The sequence below is a fragment of the Solanum verrucosum genome, unplaced genomic scaffold, assembly GCF_900185275.1.
Source record: "Solanum verrucosum unplaced genomic scaffold, falcon-dt-bn FXZP01000103.1, whole genome shotgun sequence".
NCBI lineage: Eukaryota > Viridiplantae > Streptophyta > Magnoliopsida > Solanales > Solanaceae > Solanum > Solanum verrucosum.
The window spans coordinates 4,555,643-4,579,428 of record NW_026020048.1 but is presented as its reverse complement, the minus strand read 5'-3'; the positions used below and the strand labels follow the sequence as shown (position 1 = coordinate 4,579,428).

At 36.5% G+C, this 23,786-nt stretch overlaps 5 protein-coding genes and 1 non-coding gene across 8 annotated transcripts in view; 2 read left to right on the top strand and 4 right to left on the bottom strand.

Moving 5' to 3' along the window:
* LOC125821974 (zinc finger CCCH domain-containing protein 1-like) overlaps positions 1-23,786 on the top strand; it is a 325,811-nt gene that overhangs the window by 218,657 nt on the left and 83,368 nt on the right. The window lies entirely within an intron of this gene.
* LOC125821967 (uncharacterized) lies at positions 815-5,085 on the top strand. Its single transcript, XM_049501328.1, has 7 exons — positions 815-1,145; positions 1,294-1,456; positions 1,877-2,077; positions 2,172-2,417; positions 3,986-4,133; positions 4,280-4,508; positions 4,599-5,085. The coding sequence occupies exons 1-7, from the start codon at positions 830-832 to the stop codon at positions 4,937-4,939; spliced, it is 1,644 nt and encodes a 547-aa protein (XP_049357285.1). The 5' UTR covers positions 815-829; the 3' UTR covers positions 4,940-5,085.
* Positions 5,542-5,613, bottom strand: TRNAQ-UUG (transfer RNA glutamine (anticodon UUG)). Its single transcript has one exon. It is a non-coding gene; the product is annotated as a tRNA-Gln (tRNA).
* Positions 6,507-10,261, bottom strand: LOC125821979 (uncharacterized). The gene is made up of 3 exons (XM_049501345.1): positions 10,018-10,261; positions 8,655-8,924; positions 6,507-6,657 (listed from the first exon to the last, which is right to left on the bottom strand). Exons 1-3 carry the CDS (start codon positions 10,223-10,225, stop codon positions 6,602-6,604), a joined length of 534 nt encoding a protein of 177 aa, XP_049357302.1. The 5' UTR covers positions 10,226-10,261; the 3' UTR covers positions 6,507-6,601.
* Positions 10,876-16,781, bottom strand: LOC125821963 (uncharacterized). Of its 2 annotated transcripts, none has more exons than XM_049501323.1 (22): positions 16,583-16,781; positions 16,326-16,463; positions 15,433-15,512; positions 14,924-15,010; positions 14,745-14,795; positions 14,555-14,672; positions 14,417-14,473; positions 14,227-14,291; positions 14,056-14,139; positions 13,852-13,902; positions 13,675-13,737; positions 13,539-13,585; positions 13,329-13,398; positions 13,173-13,235; positions 12,801-12,890; positions 12,687-12,725; positions 12,349-12,576; positions 12,156-12,241; positions 11,993-12,041; positions 11,772-11,852; positions 11,597-11,690; positions 10,876-11,293 (listed from the first exon to the last, which is right to left on the bottom strand). In XM_049501323.1, exons 2-22 carry the CDS (start codon positions 16,441-16,443, stop codon positions 11,109-11,111), a joined length of 1,806 nt encoding a protein of 601 aa, XP_049357280.1. In that variant the 5' UTR covers positions 16,444-16,463; positions 16,583-16,781; the 3' UTR covers positions 10,876-11,108. The 2 variants fall into 2 exon arrangements, with proteins under 2 accessions (XP_049357280.1, XP_049357281.1); XM_049501324.1 differs by having other exon boundaries at positions 16,326-16,454; positions 16,583-16,619.
* Positions 17,844-23,448, bottom strand: LOC125821959 (DNA replication licensing factor MCM6). The gene is made up of 18 exons (XM_049501314.1): positions 23,279-23,448; positions 23,051-23,203; positions 22,840-22,965; positions 22,598-22,760; positions 22,013-22,206; positions 21,729-21,924; positions 21,461-21,538; positions 20,822-21,051; positions 20,624-20,738; positions 20,224-20,298; positions 19,990-20,130; positions 19,674-19,877; positions 19,424-19,585; positions 19,288-19,343; positions 19,012-19,151; positions 18,795-18,920; positions 18,380-18,510; positions 17,844-18,290 (listed from the first exon to the last, which is right to left on the bottom strand). Exons 1-18 carry the CDS (start codon positions 23,359-23,361, stop codon positions 18,159-18,161), a joined length of 2,505 nt encoding a protein of 834 aa, XP_049357271.1. The 5' UTR covers positions 23,362-23,448; the 3' UTR covers positions 17,844-18,158.

The window sequence follows — 23,786 nt, the reverse complement described above, 5'->3', positions numbered from 1 at the left end:
GGCTGAAAACATGACTTCATTGCAAATCCAAATTAGATTCTAACATGTGACGGTGCGGAGGAAAGGCTCAAAATAGTTATATCTTTGGGTTAAGGCTCAGGGTCATCCTTGAGTTTTTTCACATGGAGCACTAATAATTCCTCAATGTTTGCAATATTGGTGCACTTTTGGTCCTCCTTCAAAATTTTGCCTATTTTTTAACATTAATTTTATCCATAACTTATATATTATATGTTCAATTATCATTTTATATATTTAGTAGAAATAATAACTCCATATGAGAGAATGTGAGAAGAAAAACATCTTGTTTTGTTAAGTAGAAATTGCATTGCAGGTAAAGTCGAGAGATTCATCACGATAATTTCACATGCAATAGTACAGTTTTTTTTCTTTTCTTTCAATGTCATATGTTAAGATGTTCCTAGTTTAGCTACAATAATATTTCTACTGAACAAAACAATGTGTTCTTCTTATCACCTTCTCTCACATAGAGTTATTATTTCTACTAAATATATAAAAAGACGATTGGACATTCCTTATATAAAATTTTGATCAAAATCAATGTTAAAAAATAGGCAATTTTTTGAGAAGGACCAAAAGTGCACCAATATTGCAAACATGAGGGACTATTAGTGCTCCATATAAAAACTCAAAAATAACTTTGAGCCTTAATACAAAGATGAGGGACTATTTTGAGCATTTCCCGTGATGGTGCGCGTGAAAAGTGAAAGAAAAAAGAAAAACTAAAGATTGGATCCTGAAAATGTTAGTACAAGGCTAAAAGCTGGCCACGGACGGGAGAAGTATTTACTATTTACACCGTGAACAAATGAGGTTGCAGCTGGGATCTCGTCGGAGGCGCCTCTCTCCCCACCGCGCACTCATCGCCACCGCAGCTTTCACTGTCGTCGGACTATTGATCCTAACTTTGAGGTCCGTCGATCCGTCCACTCAGCTTCCAATCACCACCTCTGAAAACGTGAATGCTAAGCCAGCAGATACAAATTTCCACTCGAACCACTCCGATGCTCAACCACTAAAAACATGCGCAACCGTGGAGGAGATGGGCGAGGTGTTTAGCCGCGGGTTTTCGGAGGAAAGTTACAGAGTGAGGAAAATTATCGAAAGTCACTTTGCTATAAATGGTACTACTAAACTACATTTCATGCTATTTTATTGTTATCTATTCGATTTGTGAACCGAAGTTGTACTTATTTTTCCATGAAATTACTGGAAGAACTGTTATATGTTTGGCAATTAAGGAATCACTAATAGTTGATTGCTTTTTTACAGGTGCTTCGAGAGTTCGAGCTCTTTCGCCGGAGGAGTTCTGCAGACATGGTTTTGTGTTAGGCAAAGCATCAGAAGCGGGTTTTGGTAATGAGATGTACAAAATCTTAACTGCCGGAGCACTGAGCGTGATGTTGAACCGGTCGTTGATAATTGGGCAATCCAGGCATATTGGTTCTCTCTCAAGCCTTTCTATTTGTACTGTTTGGTGTACATGTTTAGTTTCGGATTCTATATTTGTTGTTTCTTTCCCTCGTAGTTTTGACATTGAACTATTTCAGTCCACTTGGAAGCAACCCCCAATATAGATGCAGGGAATAACTAGTCCCTTTTGCATTTGCGCTTTCAGAAAGAGTATCTCATTCCAGTAGAATAACATGTCTTAATAGAAATGCAAATTTTGCTTCATTAGCGAGAAACTATTAAAACACACACACAAATATGCACACATATGTATGCATTATATAGGTGAAACTCTGTTTCTTCACTCTAGTAAATAAGTACTGATCATGCATAGCTCATGTTCTGGCCTAGTACTCCAGAAATATCTTCTTTATGTCTAATTTTTGCATTTTCAAAACTTCAGGGGTAGATTTCCTTTTGAGGATTTCATCTCTTACTCCAATCTTACCTTCACATTGAAAGAAATCAAGCACCTTTGGAGACAAAATGGTTGTCTGACCAAATATGGGAGGCATCTTGTTATCAGAATTGATGATTTCCAGAAGCCAGCACGAACTAATGTTCTGTGTAGCAATTGGAGGGTCTGGGAACAACCTATTATCTGGTAAATGAGAATATGATTCATGATCCTTCTTCTCTCCACTCTTCCAAAAATTGACAAGGAAAGAGTAATCACTTGACTGACTTCGTTGGGACAGGTTCCAGAATACAACAGATGCTGTGGCTGCTCAATTTTTCTTGAAGAATGTACATGATGAGATGAGGATAGCAGCTTCTAATTTATTCGGGAAATCAGATGACCTTCAACATAGGCCTAACGTTTTTGGGGAGCTAATGAGACTTCTCATATTTCCGTCCGAGAATATTCAACATGCTGTGAACTGGGCATTGAAAGGTGGTGCTGACCCTGATATTGCTCTACACATGCGGATGCTTATGAATAGGTAGTGTACCAGATTAATCTTTCCTTCGACATATTATAAATTATTATTCAGAATTCTTTCAAAAGAAAGAACACTCTCTGAAGTTTGAAGGCGTCTGAAGTTAGAATAATTTCCTTGGTCTCTTACCAGTGTTCTGTAGAGTAATCCCGAATCAACACCAGGCAGACCCCTCCATGTTTTTGTAGTGACCGAGTGCAGTCAAATCATAGTCCTAAACTAACCCAGGAAGATATGAATTGGATGAAAAGGAGATTTGGCCTTACCTTCTTACAAAATTCTACAGTCCTCTCTTGCCACTTTAGTCCCTCGAACTCCTTTCGTCTTTTTTCCCTCCCCATCATTTTCTTTCGTCAGTGACCTTTTCCTTTTGAATTCTCCAAATGAATATGCAGTTGATATTTGACTCTTTCAATTTTAATCTGAGATAAACTATCTCACCTTTTATGATGATATAGAGCAAATTTTGTTGGATCTATTTTAATCTAGAAAAGAAATGAGTCAAAAAGTGTTCAAGCTCTTGATCACATTGTTCTCTATACCAGAATACTAGTTGCCTAAGACATTTAAGCTCCAAATTTGAAGCTAGTTCTTTTAATCATAGAAGCTCCTGTTTAGTTCTGTCCTTGAAGTCCATTTGGACTAGCGGCTATTATAGAACGTAGTTCTACATCTTTTTCCCTCATCTTTCCCATGCATGAATGAACAAACATTATTTAATCTCTGGTGCTTTGTTTCTGATATTAGAGTGTGATTTACAGTAGATAATCATTTTTTGATAATGTCATCTTTTTACGCAATGTTCCGAAACTAGTGAAGGGAAAAGAAGAGAATGGAACCGAGAGTTTGAAAAAAACCCTAATATTGTTTGGTTTGGATGATGGAAGAACAAGAAAACGAGAGGTTAATTATTATCCAGACCAAATAAAGAAAAGAAATAACTTTCCTTCATTGCTTTGTGATAATTTCTTTCGTTCCTTAAACAACACATTAGTTTTTTCTGGTGCAACAATTGGAGTTCAAGAGAGGATTGTTGATTTTCTTATTACTTTTACATTGGTTAAGTTATTGTTCCAAATTTTCTTTTCATTTTGAATGGTATGCTTTTAGGGGAAAACATTGCATTTTAATACCGTTATCTATCCAAATCTTATGCTATGTGAGACTTTTCAAGACCTCGGGATCTAGGTAATACGACCCCAATTTGGTCAGATGAGGTCAATAGTACACCGACTTGTATGGGGTTCTCCCCCCCCTTTTTTTTTTTGTTTGTGTGTATCAGAAAGAAAGTAAAAGGAAGAGAAAATTTCTACATGAAATTAGTTTATCCTCCCCTGGAACACTTAATATTTATTACAATGAAACATTTTTATAACAGAGGTTATCAAAACTTTTTTGGTGCTGCTGTTCCTTTCCAACGAACCTGGATAATCATACATGTAGTGCTGGGATGGTTGATGTTTCGTGTATTTTCCATTTTTGCAGTATACAGATTTCAGTATACAGGGAGAATTGGCATGAGCCCATACCCCTTAATTAATTATCAATATTCCTCCTTTGTATTTTCTCAGGTCCATTAGAGCAGTTCAAGCAGCCTTCTCTTGCATCAGAAAATCTGTGGAAAATCTAAAATTGATGTCCAAGCCCAGAATAATTTTGGTTTCAGATAATCCTTCTCTAGTCAAAGATATTGCTCCAGATTTGAATCAGTTTGCAGAAGTAAGCTTCTTTTGCCAATTCCGTATTGCTTCATAATCTTTTAACACAACAGGAATCACTAGTTATGAGTGATTCAATCTGTAGTGCTCGACTTCAACAATCTGATGGAACTGGGCTATTGACATTTTTTTATTTGTTTTTGCTAGGTCCTTCACTTTGATTTCAAACACTTCAAAGGAAATATATCTGGCAACTCAAATTTTCATACTCTAGATTTTAGAACAAAGGATTGGGGTACAGCGCCAAGATGGGTGGCATTTGTGGATTTCTTTCTTGCTTCACGTGCAAAACATGCGGTTATCTCTGGGGCTCACCGGCGTGTTGGGACCACATTTGCTCAGCTGGTTGCAGCGTTGGCTGCAGCTAACAGCCTCGGTACTTTTGTAACTTCATAGTGGTTTAGTTTCCAGCTGTAGTTGAATATGCCTCTTTTTTAAGTTTCTCACTCAAATATATCTTTCTCAGAAGAAGATAGATCCTCTGCTGGATCAAACTTCACCTTCCTCAGTAGCTTCCAGAGTAACTTGCTTAGAGAAGGTCTGAAGAATCAGATTGGTTGGGGGCACGTGTGGAACCGATTTGCTGGTACGTTAAGCTGCCACAACCAATCAAAGCAATGTGCTCGTACTCCAATTCTTCCGCCTGCATGGTGGGATGGACTTTGGCAGTCACCTATTCCACGGGATGTGAACAGAATGGAAGCATATGGCATTCATCTTTCTGGTTTTGGGACATTTGATGACAATCAGCTACACTCTTTCTGCAGTTCGAGGAAAAAACCCGTGCTGACCATTCCATTAATATAGATATACGCTGCTAGCTACATTCATTGGGAGATATCTCCTAGTTAGGCTGATTTTGTATTGGCATTCAGCTATTGTTTTCAATCGATTTGCACTTATTGAGCTGATAATTCGTCGAATGCATGGTGTAATGTTGTTGTATTTCTAAATGGCCTGACAGTTCTTAAAAAAATTACTGAATTTATAATTACCAACAATATCGGTAAGCTATGCCACATTCTAAAGTAGTAGTTGGAGTTGACTATATGAATCTTCATTATCAATTTTGCTTAAGTTGGATCTATTTCATTCTAATATTCAATAATTCCGGTTCTTTTTAATTACTAAACCTTTATGCTTTTTGTTGATATACTCTTTGAATCTAATATAAAAGTATTAAGCCCTGTTTGGACGTGACTTAAAATTAGATCGAAGGGAAGTTGAAATTTTATTTGGCCATGCAATTTGAATTTTTTAAGTTTTATGTTTTCTTATAAATATAAAGCCCCCATAATTTGTGAAAAGTACTGCAATTTCTTAAAACTTTTGAACAAGTATTGGAATATTCGAAGGCGCTGAATTTACCCAGGAAAAAAATTAATTACGCTTGCAAAAAAAAAAGAAAAAGGTCCTACCGGGAGTCGAACCCAGGTCGCTGGATTCAAAGTCCAGAGTGCTAACCACTACACCATAGAACCAGATGATGATTAGTTTTAACTTTCCTCTATAATATCTGTTGCAATAAATTCTGAGGGTGATATTCTAAAGCTCCAGACTTTAAGTAAATATGTGTGAACAAATTTCACTTCTGTTGTCATTTGTCAATCCAAAGAAAAAATGTTGTGTTCAACACCATCGTTGTCATATCAATTTTGTAAACAGCACTGTATTGTTCCAATATTCGTTACCACTGTTGTAGTGAATAGTGATGCAGATATTTTTCCTTAGAGCAACGTTTAATTTATATTTGAATTTGGGCTATATATAAGATCACTACCACTGACTATATATTCCTCACAGTAACCCCTGTCTCAGTTTTCTGCATCTTTTTATTTTTCAGATAATCATATATTATAGTTTTGGCAATAGGATTCCCTGCTATCTCAAGTATCTAGCGTTCAACTTTTAGGAGCTTCTTTTGCCTTGCAATTACATGACTTCGCAGTGAGGATTAGTAGTTAGAGTATGTAATTTTAAATTGTTGTGTTATTTCCACTTTCTGCTGAAGAGCTTGTAACTGGAGTTGACGCTCTATTAAAGATAAGAAACGTGCAAAAGCAACAGCCCTACTCAATCAAATCCAAAAACATTCAAGACTTGAAATGTTTGTTCCCATCAACTGCATCAATGCAGAGTTTGGGGAAGGGATGGGGTGTAGTGTAAGCATTCTCCAATCTCCCATAACCAAGCACCAGTGGTCTGATTCCACAACTCAAACCTGTGAGGCTGTGACTATAGGTATCCCATTTCTGATCCTGTCAATTCATGCCCTAAAAATATCACATTACTTCGCCTCTCATGCACTCTTCAATGATTACTTAGTAGATGCAATTGAAAACCGCATTTTCCAAGATGTCTTCATAACTTAAAGTTAACATAAGAGAATATTTTTATTATCTGTAGTAAGAATAACAGACACCTGATAGTCCATACAATTCAATAATGGGTTTATTACATCTGAATCTATCAGGAGCACAATGTCCTTTCTAGCAATTCTTGCAACTCTCCGCTCTTGTATGCTTCTGTAATAATAAAACAATGCAACTTGTTAATCTCCAATCAGTATGAATCAAAACTTGACACAAACCATGATGACAGCAACTGAATTGAGTGCTCAATATTGTCTTTGAGATGAAGAGATGAAGGCTGAATTGACAGTAAATTCCAAAAAACTAAAAGAGTAAAATATCTAGACACAGCAAGAGGTGTGAAGTTCATGTCTGGTCTAGCATTTGCTTGCAAGCTTGAATTGACAGTACTACAGATGGAGTTTAGGATGTTGCTTTAACTTAGGTGTATAATAGCAGTAATTGTGTTTGAAATTTTTGTACGGATCACATCAAAGTTTAAGGTTTGAATAGTTAAATGAATTCAGATTCATAAAAGATGTATAAAGTAATAATATAGGTGGAAGAATGTCAAAAAATTTAGAATGTCCCCAAAATGGAAAGAGCGTCACATACATTGAAACAGATGGTGTAGAATATAAAGTCTTGTTCATGATACATATTTTCTCTATTAACTTTTCTAAAAGTAGCTTAAACCCGTGTGAACTGATCCATTGATATAAGGAGTAACAATCTAGTATCTAGCAACAAGTGACAAGCAAAGTCATTTACATTTTCAACGAGGATAACTATAATTGGAAGGTGTTAACTCAATGTAACTATGTAAGTACTCCCTCTGTTCACTATTACTTGTCCACTATTCCAAAAATAGATTTTCACTTTTACTTGTCACTGATCTAAGTCATAAGCTTGGAACTTAACAGACCGATCTTGACAGAAGGAAAGGTAGTCTTTCCAGTGAAATCCTTTTCCATTTAATTGGTGTACACTATAGAGGCAGGACGGAAAATGTTGAACGTCCGTGGAAGTTCATCTGGAAGACAAATCTGCCATAAAAGTAGCCTTCTTTGGGTGAACAATAGCATGGAACTTGTAATAACTCAAGATTATCAAACGACAAAAGGGAGAATACGTGGAGCAGCGGCTACTACATGTGCATTCCCTGAGTAAAATCAGTAAACACATTTTTCTACACTGTGAGGTAGCCAAAGATATCGAGAATATGTTTTCTTTAGATGTCTGCAATGAATCAGGTCATATCTAGACAATTCTTGAATGCCCATCCATATGGAAACCTTCCTAATTAGAAAGACAGTTAGGGAACTTTTGGGATACAATCCCTTTATTGTGTTCTCATTTAGAGTCAACTTATAGAGATTACTAGTTTGGGACCTTACATTGAGAAACTTGGTAATAAGAGAGCAATTTGATAAAAGTACAATAGCGTTAGCAATCTAGGTGCAAGACTCAAGAGGTAGCAAAGATATTCCTACCCATCACATTTTTAAAAGAATTGAAAAGAGAAGCCAGTTAAAGGTGGGCCCACCATTCCCAAATTTCAAAGGCTGCAGTTGGTCCTAAGGGTTGGATCCAGATAGATTTCTTGGTATTAGAAAAACCAGTTAAAGACTTCAAAGGATGTGAATGAATGGAAAAAAGGATCAGCTTAGCAGTTGAGTGTTTGAGGAAGAGAAGACATGATCAACAAGGTGAACAATGTGGTGTAGGAGGTTGAATTGACTATTGAGTACAGAGAATTCTTACATTCTGTCCAAGTTATTTATGGTAGTTATGCCGGTTCTTCTCAGCAACAAAGTGCTCAATCCCAAATTTCAATAGTTATGATAATTCACCATATTATGAACAAAACTTCAACTTGACAGTAGTTCATCAACATAGTGAACAACTAAGAAAGTACGAACCATGTACTACACCTTCAAGTTAGGTAACATAACCTAAAAACACAAAAAACTCTTCTTAGGGTCCAAGGTTAGAATCCAGGCAAACACAAAAGACGCTAGGTGATCTCTTCCCATCTGCCTCAACTTTGATGGACAAAGTTACTTGTACCTGTGTTGGTGGGAGGTAGCAGGTACACATAAAGAGTCGAGGTGCGCAAACGTTTCAAAAAAAGTTCTGATGCATATTGAAGTATCAATTTGTATACCTACCTACAACAATGTCACAGCCACCAAAGAACTCTCCATCAATGTAGAGTTGTGGAAAGGTTGGCCAACTGGAATACTCCTTCAATCCTTGACGAAGTGCTTCATTTTCAAGGATATTTAGTGTCTCGAAGGGTGCATTTAGTGCTTTTAATATCTGAACCACTGTATTTGAGAATCCACATTGTGGAAATTCCTTGGTCCCCTTCATGAACAACACGATTTTTTGTGATGTGACAACCTTATCCAGCGTAGACTTCAAGTTAGGATCCAGAGCTACATGAGCATGAAAGTGAATTAAACACATGTCAGCAATTCTTACATGAGTGACTTACTTACTCAGCTATTCTTAAATGAGAAAATGAGTTGTACATTCCAAGCATAATAAGAGAGAATATATAAATATGCAATGATAAATAAACACAAAATGAGCAAAAGGACCCCCTTTATATCATAACATCAAAAGAACATAGACGCACACAACTTGGAGCAGCCAAAAGGTTGGGGGAAGATTTCTCTGACACTCTTTTGTAGGCATAAATTGAAAGATTGTAAATTTATGTCTCCTGTACTTAAAACCATCAAGTAAACATCCATTCCTCAAAAGCCTGACTGACAGGATGTGATTCACCAAATATTTCTCTTTCAACAATTCCATCCTTGCCATGTTGCTCTTCTAAATAACCTACAAAGAATGCCAACAAAGAAGACTTGCAATATCCTCAAATACGATCTTTTCCCCTCTAAGTCTTGCCTTACTAATCGCCTCAGCTAGCAATTAAGGGTCTTCCATTCTTAGTGAGCTTCTACCATCAAAGAGATTGCTAACAAACTTATTCGTATTTAATATACCTTGCACAAATTTTTTAAATCTCTCTTCATCTATGAGACTAAGCTCCCCAACTTGCAGGACTGGTAAGAACATAAGTCTAATTGGCCAAGTATTTCTACTTGAGATCTCGATCTATGAATTATGATAATAGATGCTTATAATAATGGTTGACTTACTAACTAAGCTATTTACTTTGTTTGCATTAAGGATAAGAATCACATCATAGACAGCTAAATTTGAATCTAAAGATTCATTTTTTCGTTAAACGAAACGATCCCGAATTCTGCTCAAGAAACATGATTTAGACAAGACAATAAACTGATACTATAAGAGAAAATGCATTAATATACAACTAATTAAAGTAACACAGAAAGCAATTACTTCCAACAGCATGAAATAGTTAGATTGCTCCTCATTAAATCAGAGAAACTAGTACTAAAAAATTTGCAGTAGAAGAAATAAACACACCAACGATTTCAAAACCCTATAAGCTAGAATATATCATGATGCGAAATTAAGAAGGGAAATCCATTTTACCAGATAGACAACGAATGGATCTTAACCGTCCATCCCGTTTGCCGGTAGCAATTGAGCTACTGGGAATGGTCGAGTACTGAAGAGCACGACCGGAATGAACCGTAGGAAGCGAGAGAAAAACATCGGTCGTACGTAACTGAGCTGCCGAGGTTCTAGTACTCCTGATAACGGACGGGAGTTGCCATTGAAGCGAAATTCCGAGAGACATCCTCAATTTCCTGTGAAGCCGTCTTTCACACGAATCAGCGCTAATATCTATCCCTACGACATTAACCAGTCAAGCGCTCCTAACCGTAGATTTACTTCACAAAGACCCACCCAAAATAATAAATTTATTACATCAATTTACAAATTTATTTCATTTGTAATTTTCGCTTGACATGAAAAATACTTTTGAATCTTATCGTATTATATTAAAAATATAGCATATCAAAATACTCTTTCTTACTCCTAAGACCTCATTATAACATTTTGTTTGATAAGACAAAGCAATATTGAGAGCCAGCACCTCATTATAACATTTTGTTTGATAAGACAAAGCAATATTGAGAGCCAGCCTCAAATTTGTAGTGCTGTTGTTTAACAAAGGTCTATTTGTGCAAGAAGGCAATTGTTATATGGAAAATCAAACAAAACTATTGGCTTCTCTTCTGGTCTTTTAACAAAATATTGTTAAGAATTTAATGCATACATGTATACTCTACGGTAAACTAAATTTTATGTAGGTCTAAAGAAACAATCAATGTAAACTGGAAGTGGATATAGATGATATAACAAACTTTGTGAGAAAACCATCTCTAGAACTCCATAAAGATCGAATTAGGTCTCAACCTTTTACTACCAAACACAAGTTTCATATTGGAGAGGTAATCAAAAGAGTTTTTTTAATTGTTCAAAATAAATGCCTAAATTAACTTGCTGCCGCTATAACTCCGTAAGAAAGACCGGAATTTAGCTCTATACCTAGATAACCTTAACGAGAGAAGCTGTAAGTAAAACCTATACATATCGACTGGAGGAAATGCACTAGCAAAATTTGATTGATAAAAGATCACAAGGCAATCGACCCGAATAGTGTTTTTACTGTTTCATTAGACATGTACACCATTCCCATTGCGATAAATCCCATCTAAAGATCCATTGGCAAGAGTCGTTCCATTTCCATTTCCATTTCGATGCAATTTTTCACCAGATGTACCATTGCTAAGTACATGAGTCGGTGCTCCACCCTTATTCAAAAGAGAATCAAGCTGCCCGCATGCTGCTGCTATAAGCCCTGTTCAGAGAAATAGGAATAAGATCATAACGAGGAGCATTAGAAGATTCAAAATAAGAGAGAGACTACTCATAACATTAGGAGTTGAACTTCACGATTAGAAAAGACCTTCATTCACTTAATTCCTTCAAAGTACCAATCTTCAGTTTTATGTCAACAAATCAAATAATCTAAGATGTATACATTGACTTCTCCGGATCAACTAGAAGAAGCGAGCCACATATAATGTGAAATGATACTTCCAAAGTAAGCATGAGGTATTCAAGCTGGCTATGAGCAGAAGGATAAAGAAGGGAGGAATACCTAAGAACACGGCAGACGGTTTTCCTGGCCTTGATTTAAATTCTGGATGAAATTGAACACCAATGAAGTACGGATGATTAGGCAGCTCAACAATCTGTAGAAGAAATAGAAAATTAAATCAATAACACTACGAGTATCTATCATGAATTCATAATTCAATTATATAAAGGTTCACCTCCATGCGGCGACCAGTTTCATCTTTGCCAGTGAAAGAAAGGCCAGCATCTTCAAATTGCTGCACCATATCAGGATTCACCTACACAGCACAAAATAAGTTTTTAGCATACGTCCCTTACTAAAGATATCACATCTTATAGTCCACATATAGTTAAACCAGTCCACCTGCAATAGTTACACCACAGTTCCAAATTTACAGAAGAAAAAAACGTGGTGTACCTCATATCTATGACGGTGCCTCTCATCTACAAAGCTCCGGTTGCCAAATCTGAGAAAAGATATAGTTTAACCACTTGGTAATATCAATAGGAGAAGCCCTCCAGAATGGCTTCAAATCAAGATATAGTCAATGCAGTGCGGTTGGAGGAAAGGAAGTACTTACAGTTTTGTAGATTTAGAATCTTTGACTTGAAAATAAGTTCTTCTTGATCCAAGACGCATGGTACCACCCATATGCGTTTTTGAACCCTGTGAATATGGTCTACAGATTAATATACCCAGTACTAAAATGAGACCTAAAATACATGAAAATCATGAGGGAAATTCATGACTAAGGGGAAGTGTCAGAACTTTACCTCCGGCATAAAAATTACACAAGGATTCAGAGTGTTGGGATCAAACTCTGTACTGTTCGCATCTTGCAACCCAAGAATGGATCTAGCATACTCGATAACAGCAATTTGCATGCCTAGACATATGCCCAGGTAAGGAATCCTGTTTTCACGTGCATATTTGGCAGCAAGTATTTTACCCTCCACACCTCTATCACCAAATCCTCCGGGAACTACTATAGCATCCGCCCCCTATTAACAGATGACTCAGTCAGACGTCACAAGAGTATATAAGATTAAGTAGGGGTACTAAAGGGTAAGATCAGCTATCATATAACGTTGAGGAATGAGACTATCCGAACCGTCAGCAAATTCCACGAATTTCTATAATTTTCAGGATTCTGCAATTGGAAATTAAAAGTCAGCTTTTGTCATACAAGATATAAAGCAAAGACACAAAGACGGACAAAAAATACCTCTTTGGCAGTTTCATTTTCAAGGTCACTGGCTGGAACCCAATCTACAAAGAGTTTCCTGCGGCAAGCTACAGAGGAATGCAAAAGAGCCTGAAAGGACAAAAAATAAATCAATCAGATGGTTATTAATTCTACCAGAGAAACTATATGAATTTAAAATAAGTCAGACTACAGCAATCACCTAAAAGAAGTAACGAGATCAAAATGAGAAGGGCATTAAAGCAGAGGAAAGTGTTTATTTATTCTATGCTGGAAAACGTTTGAGAGGCTAACCATATAAGCCCAACAACAATCACATGAGTAGATAAGTGCAAGTAAAAAGTGTCAGTTGATCTAGATTTGACTTGAGAGAAGTCTAGATGAGATATTCACCTTCAGTACTGAGAGATATGAATCTGAAAGTCCTGTGTACTTTCCCACCATGGCAACTCTAACCTGTATGGATGGCAAATTATGAAAGGTTTTAGACAATATGAGAGATAAACTCCAAAACGAAAAGAGAATTAACATATATATCCTATGACATACTGGCTCATGTAGTCTGTCACAAAGTTCAGTCCGAGATGTCCATTCTCCAAAGACAGGCTCCCGAGAAACTCTATGAATGACAAAAACCAAAATATTTTACCATATACGAAATGTCACAAAAGTGAAGATACTGAAAGCTGAAGATTGAAGACTACAGGCCATCACATAACAGAAACGAAAGACATTTAAAGTGGAGCTCATCAGGCTTACCCTTTAAGGTTCAGGACTTTCAGAATTGCTTCATGGGCCTTCTGATCCTGGTCCAACGAAGAAAATATTTTTTTCTTAAAACTCACCGTGAAAATTTATGCAAAAACATCAAAATAAGAGCACCAACACTACTCACTCTTAAAATCAAAGGAACTCGCCAAATGTTTGAGGCATCGTAAAGACTGATGATGCTATCTACCTGGAAACCAAGATACACAGAACTTCAGCACCAGAGAATCACATATAATACATGGCCAGATATAAGATATAGGTGTTTGGAGATATAGATTGTATAAAAGAAAGAAAACAATACCGGAACATGGCAAAAACGGGAAAGTTTCTCCTTCACATTATCATCAAGTCCCTAAATAAGAAAACGAACTTCAAAAGCTGAACTTGACAAACCTAAACATATACATAAATAACATGGATAGAAAGCTGATGAAAAGACACTTGGAGAGACGAATATATATATATATATATATATATATATAGAGAGAGAGAGAGAGAGAGAAACCGTTGTGCTCCGGCATGCTAAAATATTTGGAGTCAGTCCCAGGCTTCTCAAACCCCTGACACTGTGTTGAGTTGGCTTTGTTTTCTGAAAATTGAAAAGAGCTTAGGCACTCAACTAACTAGTTACTTAAACAAGAAAGATTAATGTAAATACACTTTGATCAGAAGCTACCTGCTCACCAACTACATTCAAAACGGGCACAAGGCTGACATGTATCAAGCAAAAATTTCCAGCACCTAAGAAGCAGCAAATTGAAAAACGTTAATTGCATTCAAGCACTAAACTTAACAATTGTATTTCCTGGGGCACAAAATTCATTCTATGGTGATGTCATAGTTTAAACTTGGACTCGCAACCTTACCTACACGATATGAGAATTGTCCTAAAGCTTCAATAAATGGCATAGACTCAATATCTCCTGCACAAGGATCAGTTACTTTGAGAAAACAGATCCATAAACAACTTATCGTGCCTACTGTCAAACATCATTTGACCATACCTATAGTTCCACCCAGTTCTATGACACAAACATCAGCTGGACTATCCTCTCCATCAACTGGTATGACAGCCACACGTTCAATCCACTCTTGAATGGCATCTGTAATGTGAGGGACGACCTAAACAAGTGGGCAGATTAGTAAGAGCATAACTTAAGGTAGATGAAAATGTACTCTGGAAGAGCGACAAACCTGAACAGTCTTCCCCAAATAATCTCCTCTTCTCTCCTTATCAAGAACAGACTGAAAATGGAATTCAAGCAGTTTCTCAAGCTAAACATCTTGCATTCATGGATTTCATTACATGAATTTGAGGAAGCATGAATCCATAAAACCATGTAGGAAGAAATTACCGATTTTTGACAACATACCTGGTAAATTTTTCCAGTAGTTATATTGTTGTCACGTGTCAACTTAATATCCAGAAAGCGCTCATAGTTACCAAGGTCTAGGTCCACCTACAAAACCAAAGAAAATAAAGCAATGATCTATTGGCATCAACACAAAAAATTCCACTTTACCTTTCCTGAGTCTTAAATCAATAATGTTTGTCTCTACTCTCTCTATAAAAGTTGACACAATAACAATAAAACAGAGCAACCGGAAGTTTTCCCCTAAATGAAGAACAAGAGCTATGGGTAACACTATCAGGGCACAGAGTCGCCATCAGAAAACTAAGTAACATGTTTAGCTTAAGTCTAGAAAGACTATACTGATTACTGCAAGATATCACATTAATATGTTCAAAGTTTAAGGAACTTGTTCTAGCTCTGACCGCTCCACCTGACCTCTACAGATGTCTAGAGAGAAGATGAAACAAAATCTTTTTCAGAACACAAAAGCACTAATGAATTGATAATATGAAAGGTTACTGACTAACCTCTCCGCCATCATCCAAGACAAATACTTCTCCATGCTCGAATGGAGACATTGTTCCAGCATCGGTGTTCAAGTAAGGATCTGAACAAGGGAAATCGGATGAAAAAGGAGGACAGATACATACCATGACAATTAATATAACTTGATGGAGAATCAAACAAACCAAAAATAGCATATGCTTGTCAAAAATTATGAATAACAAACTCAAAAGAAAGGAACAAATACAATTAGGGTTGGGGTAGTAAATGGTCTCTGATCAAGAAAATGTTTGATACTTAACCAACTTAGCATCAATACCACAAGAAGAACATAAAGAAAAGCAATGCTCCTTAACACAAGGAAAACTTATTAAGTTTCTCCACTTCTCCTTTGCGCAAACAGTAGTTCAAGATTCCGACCGAAAAGTTTAAAAACACAATTAGGATTGGGGTAGTAAATGATTTCTGATCAAGAAAATGCTTGAAACTTAACAACTTAGCATCAATACCAGAAAAGAACATAAAGAAAAGCAATGCTCCCTAACACAAGGAAAACTTATTAACTTTCTTGGCTTCTCCAGTAGTTCAAGATTCTATCCAAAAAGTTTAAAAATACAATTAGGGTTGGGGTAGTAATTAGTAAATGGTTTCTTGATCAAGAAAATGCTTGAAACTTAACCAACTTAGCATCGATACCACAAAAAGAACATAAAGAAAAGTAATGCTCCCTAACACAAGGAAAACTTATTAACTTTCTTCAAGATTTTTTTTTTTATAAATAAAAACAACAATAATCTCTTCCCACAAAAATTTACACGGTGGCCAAAGTAAATTCCCATTCACATACACGAGAGAAAATCACTCTGTTTCTTGTAACAGGGTATATACATATATTATAAAATCAGCTGAGACCAACCTATCTTAATGGAAGTAACGCGAAGACCACAGGACTTAAGAATAAGACCGATGCTGCTGGCGGTGACTCCTTTACCGAGCCCGCTAACCACTCCTCCAGTAACCAACACATACTTCATCTCTGATTCCCCTCGTCAATCTACAATGAAGAACAACACTATTTATCAACTGTTTTCGCCATAACAAAATACAGAAACTCGAAAAACAGTGCAGTAACTTAGAATGTAGAGAGAATATATACATAGCAATTAACTTTACCTACTAAAGATGGATTTGAAATTACCCGGCGCACCGAACAGCAACTTGTTTAAAGCTTTACTGAGATATGAAGGAAAGATGAAAGGGGAAGGAAGAATGGTAGGAGAGAATGATGGCGGAAACTTTGTTAGGTATGAAATATGAAGCGATGGCGGCTTTATGGCTATATGTATTAAAATGTCAGGGCGAAAGAGAGGATTTCCCTAGTCCCTCTTTCAAAACTACTATAGAAATAAAAATGGAAATATATTACAATTAATATTTCTTTCCTTTTGAGAAATTATTTATTAGTACTTTATTTTTACCTAGTCCTTTATTATCTAGGTATTGATGACTAGACACGTTCTTAATATATCGTCAATTCCAATAAATTTGAGAACTAATAGTAATACCTAACACTCTCGTTTGACAATTTTGAATTTGAAAATTAACGTGTTTAGATATTCATTTGAAATATTTAAAGTTCTGTGAATGAAAGTGACTTGAAAAATTTTTTAAAATAAATTTTTGAAATTTAATCCAAAATCTATGATTAAATAGATATTTGGAAATAAAATTTAATAGCTTAATACAAAATGCAAAATTGAAAGGAAGTAATAAAATTTAGTTGATTTGTTAGAAAATAGAATAGATGAATAAAATTTTAAAAAAAAATTGATGAAAGAAAACGTAAGGTAAAATATTTGTTAAAAAGTTAGTTCAAGAATATGCTGTCTTATCCAAAACTTTTCCACATATGTTCTTTAGGTCCAACTCAGCAGATTGAAATTGACAATATTTATGTCTCTTGTTGAAGTGGAGAACTCTAAGTGGCAAATCTATTGCTATAATCACGCTCCTAAAAAGTCGCTACTTCGTAGATGTCGCTTTCATCACATTTTAAGTTTTTTAGTTTGATTTAGGTACAAAATTTTAAAGTATAGAATAATTTTTGAAAGTAGCATTCTTTTGAGTATGCAAGAAAAAACGTATAAATAAGTCTTTCATCAAAATCACATAAATCATTCTTCCTAACTAAAACGTTATTCTTAACTAAAATGAATATGACACATAAGTTAGTTATATCTTAGTAATTGAAAATCTCTCTCAATCTTGAAAACGATCGTTTACACTGTTTTTCATCTTTTTGTGTTCTTAATTTTATATCCCTCAAAGATGCACCTTGTACTAGGCTCTCTTTGAAGATAAAAATAAATAAATAAAAGGACATTATAGCAACAATTTCATGACTCATGAGTTGGTTAGAATATGAAATATCTAGATTTAAAATGCACCATTTCAGCTTAATGAATCCAGAAGACTAATTCCAGTTGATACTTTATATTGAACATAAACAAGCACAAATACTAATACTAGTACAGATAGGCCTGATAACTTCACATTCTCAAACTCAGGTACAACAATTAGTTTAACTTAAACAAGTTAGTCTCCTATAGTAGAACATTTCCACAAAGGGTGTAAGATTTCTCAGCTTTCACAATAGAAAACGCAATTCCCCAATCCTAGTACTTTAGGCCGCGCTGCCATTGAGCTCAAACAGCCCCAGATTTTCTGTCCTGTTCACAAGAATTCCAAATCAATCTACAACATAATTGGGAGCCACTGCCAAAATCCGGTCATTTCTGGATGCTGATTGCCTTCCACTTTCCTCGCCTGCTTGTGTACCATCATCTACAACTATCAAATGGCCTTCTCTTCGTATCAAGCTCTGTCCAACATAAATATGGTCCAAATAACAGTTGAGCATAGGAAATATATTTATCAAGACCATTGTAATGATAAACATCCCAAGGTTACCTCTATAATAGCTTTCACTTTCGTGACTTCAGCTGCTGCCTCTTCCATGGAGCTGTAGCTATTCTTATCATTCTGCTGACTCACGTACCACTGTATAAGATCTTTCTGCCTCATTCCAGCTAATCCAGTCCCTACAGGTGTATAATGGTTATGAGCATTCCACATTCAACAAAAGAAAAATGTCTTCACTAGGATTAAAACTTAATTCTCCCCCCTAGCAAATGAATGTTTTTCAAGCTTGTATTACTTGATCCTACTGGTCCTATTTGTTGTGTCCCTTTTTCATTATTTCCCCATATATCATATCACACTGAAAATTTAATGTCATCGAAACAAAGCATTGTAGAACTTCAATTCAACTTTTGCTAACAACCCTAAGCAAAAAATTCTGTAAATTTTGTACGCGCTGACTTACCATCTTGCAATACAGTCTCTTCATGCTGCCTCAATCGCAGAATAAGAGCACGGGTGACTCTCTGGAAATATTCATCAGTAATGACTAGTTTCTTTCCTTGCTTGCTTGTAGTTCCAGCACCATTTTCTACACATGGATAACCACCAAATTAAGACACAAGAAGTCTCTGCATTTTGAAAATCAGATCCTAAAAAGCAACCAATTGAATATTGCATACCTGCATTCCCTGATACTGACTCAGCCGGAGCTTCAGTTGGTTCAGTTTCCTCTTGACCAGTACCATTTTGAGTATCACCAACACCATCCTCAGGATTCTCATTTTGGAACTCAGATAGATCAATTTCACTGGATTCCACACTGCATAAAAAGTTGAATTGTCCAGTTATCTACATAAATTGCTTGTGTATTTTTCTTCATAACTATTTGGTGCATACATCCAGTTCTTTGCGACTTTTCAAAATTTCACTGTGAGGTACTATGCATTTCTTTGTACCTGATTATCGATGTCTTCAACAATTTCTTTGCAATTTGTACATGGCGTGGTTGCACCTATCCCAAAATACACAGTTGAGAGCATATATTCAATGATGTACTAAAAAACCAACATGAAAATTCAGCACTTCTCGCACCTGAATATCTAAGTGACATCGAGCAATAGCCTCCGAAAGTCTGATCAACGCCTCCAGCTGTCTTACAGTCATGCGGTAGGCAACTCTACTCCCTGGAGCAGTGTCATCTTGACGTAAAGCAACATATGAATCAACCAACAACTCTCTAGCTTCTGCAGAAAGCTGGATAATACAAATATTTTTTTTAATACAACAGTAAGCAGATAGCAGAATCTACTACAACCTTGATATACAAAGGTGCATCACAAACCTTAGGTTTCAGTGTTTTAGCATACATTATGTATCGCTTCACTTGTGCAGTGCTAAAAGGAGGGTCAACTGGATTTTCCCGCCTTTGGTGAACTCTCACTATGTGATGAGCAATATTATAGTCTGTTTGATCATCAGGGTCATCAATCATAACATATACCAGATCAAACCTTGAAAGAATGGCAGGAGGTAGTGCAACATTATACTGTACAAGAAAACACTATTATTAGACAAATAGAAATGACAAATGAAATATGCATGAATGAAGACAAACACCAGCATCAGGAGGAAGCGTTAGTAGCAAGAACAATAGTCACCTTCAGAGGTTTGGTCTTATCATATCGCCCACCCGTGGGGTTGGCTGCAGCTAAAATTGAAGTCCGGGCATTCAGTGTTGCTTGTATACCAGCTTTAGTTATGCTTATTGTCTGCTGTTCCATTGCTTCATGAATGGCAACCTCAAAGATGGCAGAAATCTCCAGTATCAGAGCTAAACTTGTTGAAAGTAAACAGAAGTGCTGAAGAAATGAGATGGCATGAAGAGTAAATACCTGATCTCTAACATCCATTTTGTCAAATTCATCAATACAACAGACACCATTGTCTGCAAGCATCAGTGCACCAGCCTAAAAGCATAAAGAAAACTTATTAGGATATGGGATAGAATTTAAGATGATAAAAATATACTGAAAAAAAATCCAAATAAAGAAAAGAAAAACATAAGAAGAATTAACTCAACTGAGTTGTCTAGAAATACTCATTTCCAGATTAATTTGCACAGACCCCCCCCCCCCTCACGCACTTGGAGTGCAGATAACATAGTCACAGGCAATTGTTCAATGTCATCACAGATGACATATTTTAGACTTTCTGATGCAACTTAACTTATTTTCTACTCCGTACAACAAATTACCCATTTTTGTAACAAGAGGAGAAAAAGTTGCAAGCTACCTCAATACAGAATTCTCCAGTTTCTGGTTCTTTGGCCACTGTTGCTGTCAACCCAGCAGCAGACGAGGATTTCCCTGATGTATAGACAGATCGAGGAACCAGACCTGCTGTGTATCTAGGCAATATATGAAGTAGCAGAAGTAAGTCATTTGCACAGAGACAAGTTGAAGAAATTAGAAAGAAGAGAAGAAAACACACTTGAGGAACTGAGATTTTGCACAGCTAGGATCTCCAACAATGCAAACATTGATGTCCCCTCTTAAATTAATGCCTTCATGAGTAAACTTGTGAACACCACCCAAAAGCATGAGCAGTATTGCCCTCTTGATATCTGAGTGACCAAAAACAGTTGGAGCAACACTCTCAACAAGCTTATTGAAAAAATCTGGAATTTTCCTCATTCGTTGGATGTCTTCTAGCTCTTCAGTCTGCCAATGGAGTGATTGACCAGAACTGAGTTAGTTCAGTATATTAAAAATTTGACTAGCACATTACGACAAGAGAAGGAGCTTGCATACTGCGATGCAATTGTTACATATTCATGGACTACGGGCCATAGCCTTCTATAGTATATACACAAGAATGAGCCTGACTGACTAGGTCTGATCCCAAATATTCTTCTCCTCTCCTCCCTCAAAACATATAACAATTTTATTCATATCTTAATGGCTATGAATGTGTTGATAAATATCCCGAGTTCTATAGCACAAAGCTACCCAATTGTGATTGCTTTTATGAACCATCTAAAGTGAAGCTATGCACACTGAAATATATACCAGATACTCTAGTTATATTTTTTGTTCAATGAAAAGTGAAAAAGACAAATGAAAGACCAACCATGAACTGGGGACTCTCATCTTCATCAACATCTCTCCTTCTATTTCTGATGTCATTGTCCCTTCGACCATCACATATCTGAGTAACAGAGATGAATACATCAGTATGTAAAATGCACAGTAGAGAGTAGAAAAAAAGACTGCATTTCCAAACAAATAGTATATTCATTCAACTTCAAAGATTTTTAAATTAAGGAATCAACAAGAGATGTTCCTTTATCGGAACCCAGTCAAAAATAGAAGTTATCTGATTTGAAAGTGTCACTAACCTGAACCGAGTTGGCAATAAATGCTAACCGATACGAGAGGTCCCTAACGCCCAAGGCTCGAAGACCCTTCACACCTTCTTGTGCACCAGTACCATTCTTTCGCTGAGATGCATCACGGCGACATTCAGCTCTCTCCCCAGGAGAGGCAAGTGCAAGTATGTCAGGTATCACCACAACGGTACCAGTAAATATGACCCTGCAACAGAGTAGGCACACCAATGAGAATGCAACATATCCGAGTTAAGTACAAGGTTACTCTACTAGTATAAAGTGATTGTACTTACGTGTCACCTGCTCTGGCTTGTTCCACAATGTCATGGCGTAGAATGACATCAAGTGATCTTGGAAGGGATCCTGCTGGTATCTCCTTGGAGGTCTCCTGCATTCGGACCCTCTGCCAGTCTGCAAATTTGCTCTCTTGCCTGAGTAATGCCCACCTTGCTTTGTTTTGACATGTTGCATTCATACAAATTATGGGCTACAAAGACATAACAATAAGATTAAAGAAGAGTGATAAACATTCAAGAGAAGATAATAAGTAGTAAAATTGGTAGACATGGAGTATAGAAATCACTAGATAAATCAGTGCATGATCACAACGCCTATTCTTGATCACTTCTGGGGATATCTAACGTGGTGTTGTTAATTGTGAGCTATTGAATTGTGGCATTGGTTGACACAATTGTTACTATTGTTAATCATAGCATGACATAAGTTCCCATTGTGCTTTACATTAGAAAAAAAAAAAGGTATACTCTCCATTTTTGAGAGAGTCCACAACTAACAAGGCCAATTACTACACAACCATGAACCAACAACAACAATAAAAATGACCTCTTATTGACAGATGAATGACTAAGAAACTAAACCTCGGTATATTTGAATTGCTGTTCAACATTCTTGATCACAGCTCCACAGTCCAAGCATTTGAAGGTTCCCTGTAGAAGCTCTGGTCGGACCTCACTGGTACGAGTTACCACTCCAGATACCGACACCAATTTCCCTATCTCTGAGGTAGTCAACTCTCTCAATCTGGGCCCAATTTCCCAAATTAGCAAATGGCCATTAACTAGAATCACATAAAAGGGAGCAGCTTTATAATGAAGCGAACCTCTTAATCAGGGGAAGATTGTAAAATGCGACGTTTATGTCCTTATTAGGATTATCATCTGTGATGAAAGTGGGCTTCAATTCCATCACGAATCTCTTGCAAGCATTTTTCAGATAGGATTCAAACCTACAAACGAAATTCAAAGTCCGAGTCTTTTTTTTACTTGTTCTTCAAGATACACAGTGAAAAAGCAATATCAACAGCAAAATACCTGAGAAACTCGTCGGAAATGGCCTTTTGAAGAATATCGTTGAAGCGCATAACGTGAGAGAAATCAATGAACATAGTGTTGGACTCATTAGGTCTCATGGCTTCAATCTCCGACTCGTAAAATGGCTCACGTGAGTTCGCATCCACTCGAAAACTGAAAGCACAATGTTAGATCCAGAAAGAAAAAAGGGAGAAATTGTTCAATACAAATTGTAAGAGAAATTTGAACCTCTTGAGGAACTCCAAGAAGATGTTTTCGACCCTAACGGCTTTCTCGTCGACGAAGTACCCGCCACCGCCATAGCTGTCCATTTCTTGATCTTCAAATTTCTCAAAAATGGATCAAAAAACAAGTGAAAGCTTCAGAGAAAGACAAAATAGATATGGAAACGATTAGGGGTTTGGCGGGAAAAAGATATAGCCGCCGTTCTCGGGTTCCCGCCAAATTAATGGTGCACCACTCGCGTCATGTGGGCTCTTGGGCCGTATTAGGTCTCCAAAGGCCAATCCAGTCGTAAACGCAAAGCCCAAAAGAACTCTTTTTTGTGTAAATTTCTAATATGACATATATTATACTAATATTTTCGAGTTATAGCAGTAGATTTAGATTTTCAAGTTATAACATTAAAAATTTCAGGTTGTAACATATTATTAAAAAAAAAAAATATTTTTAATAATTAAAAACATTTGATTTGAAAAGAATAAACTGATAAAAAGAAATTAAAATAAAATGTTTA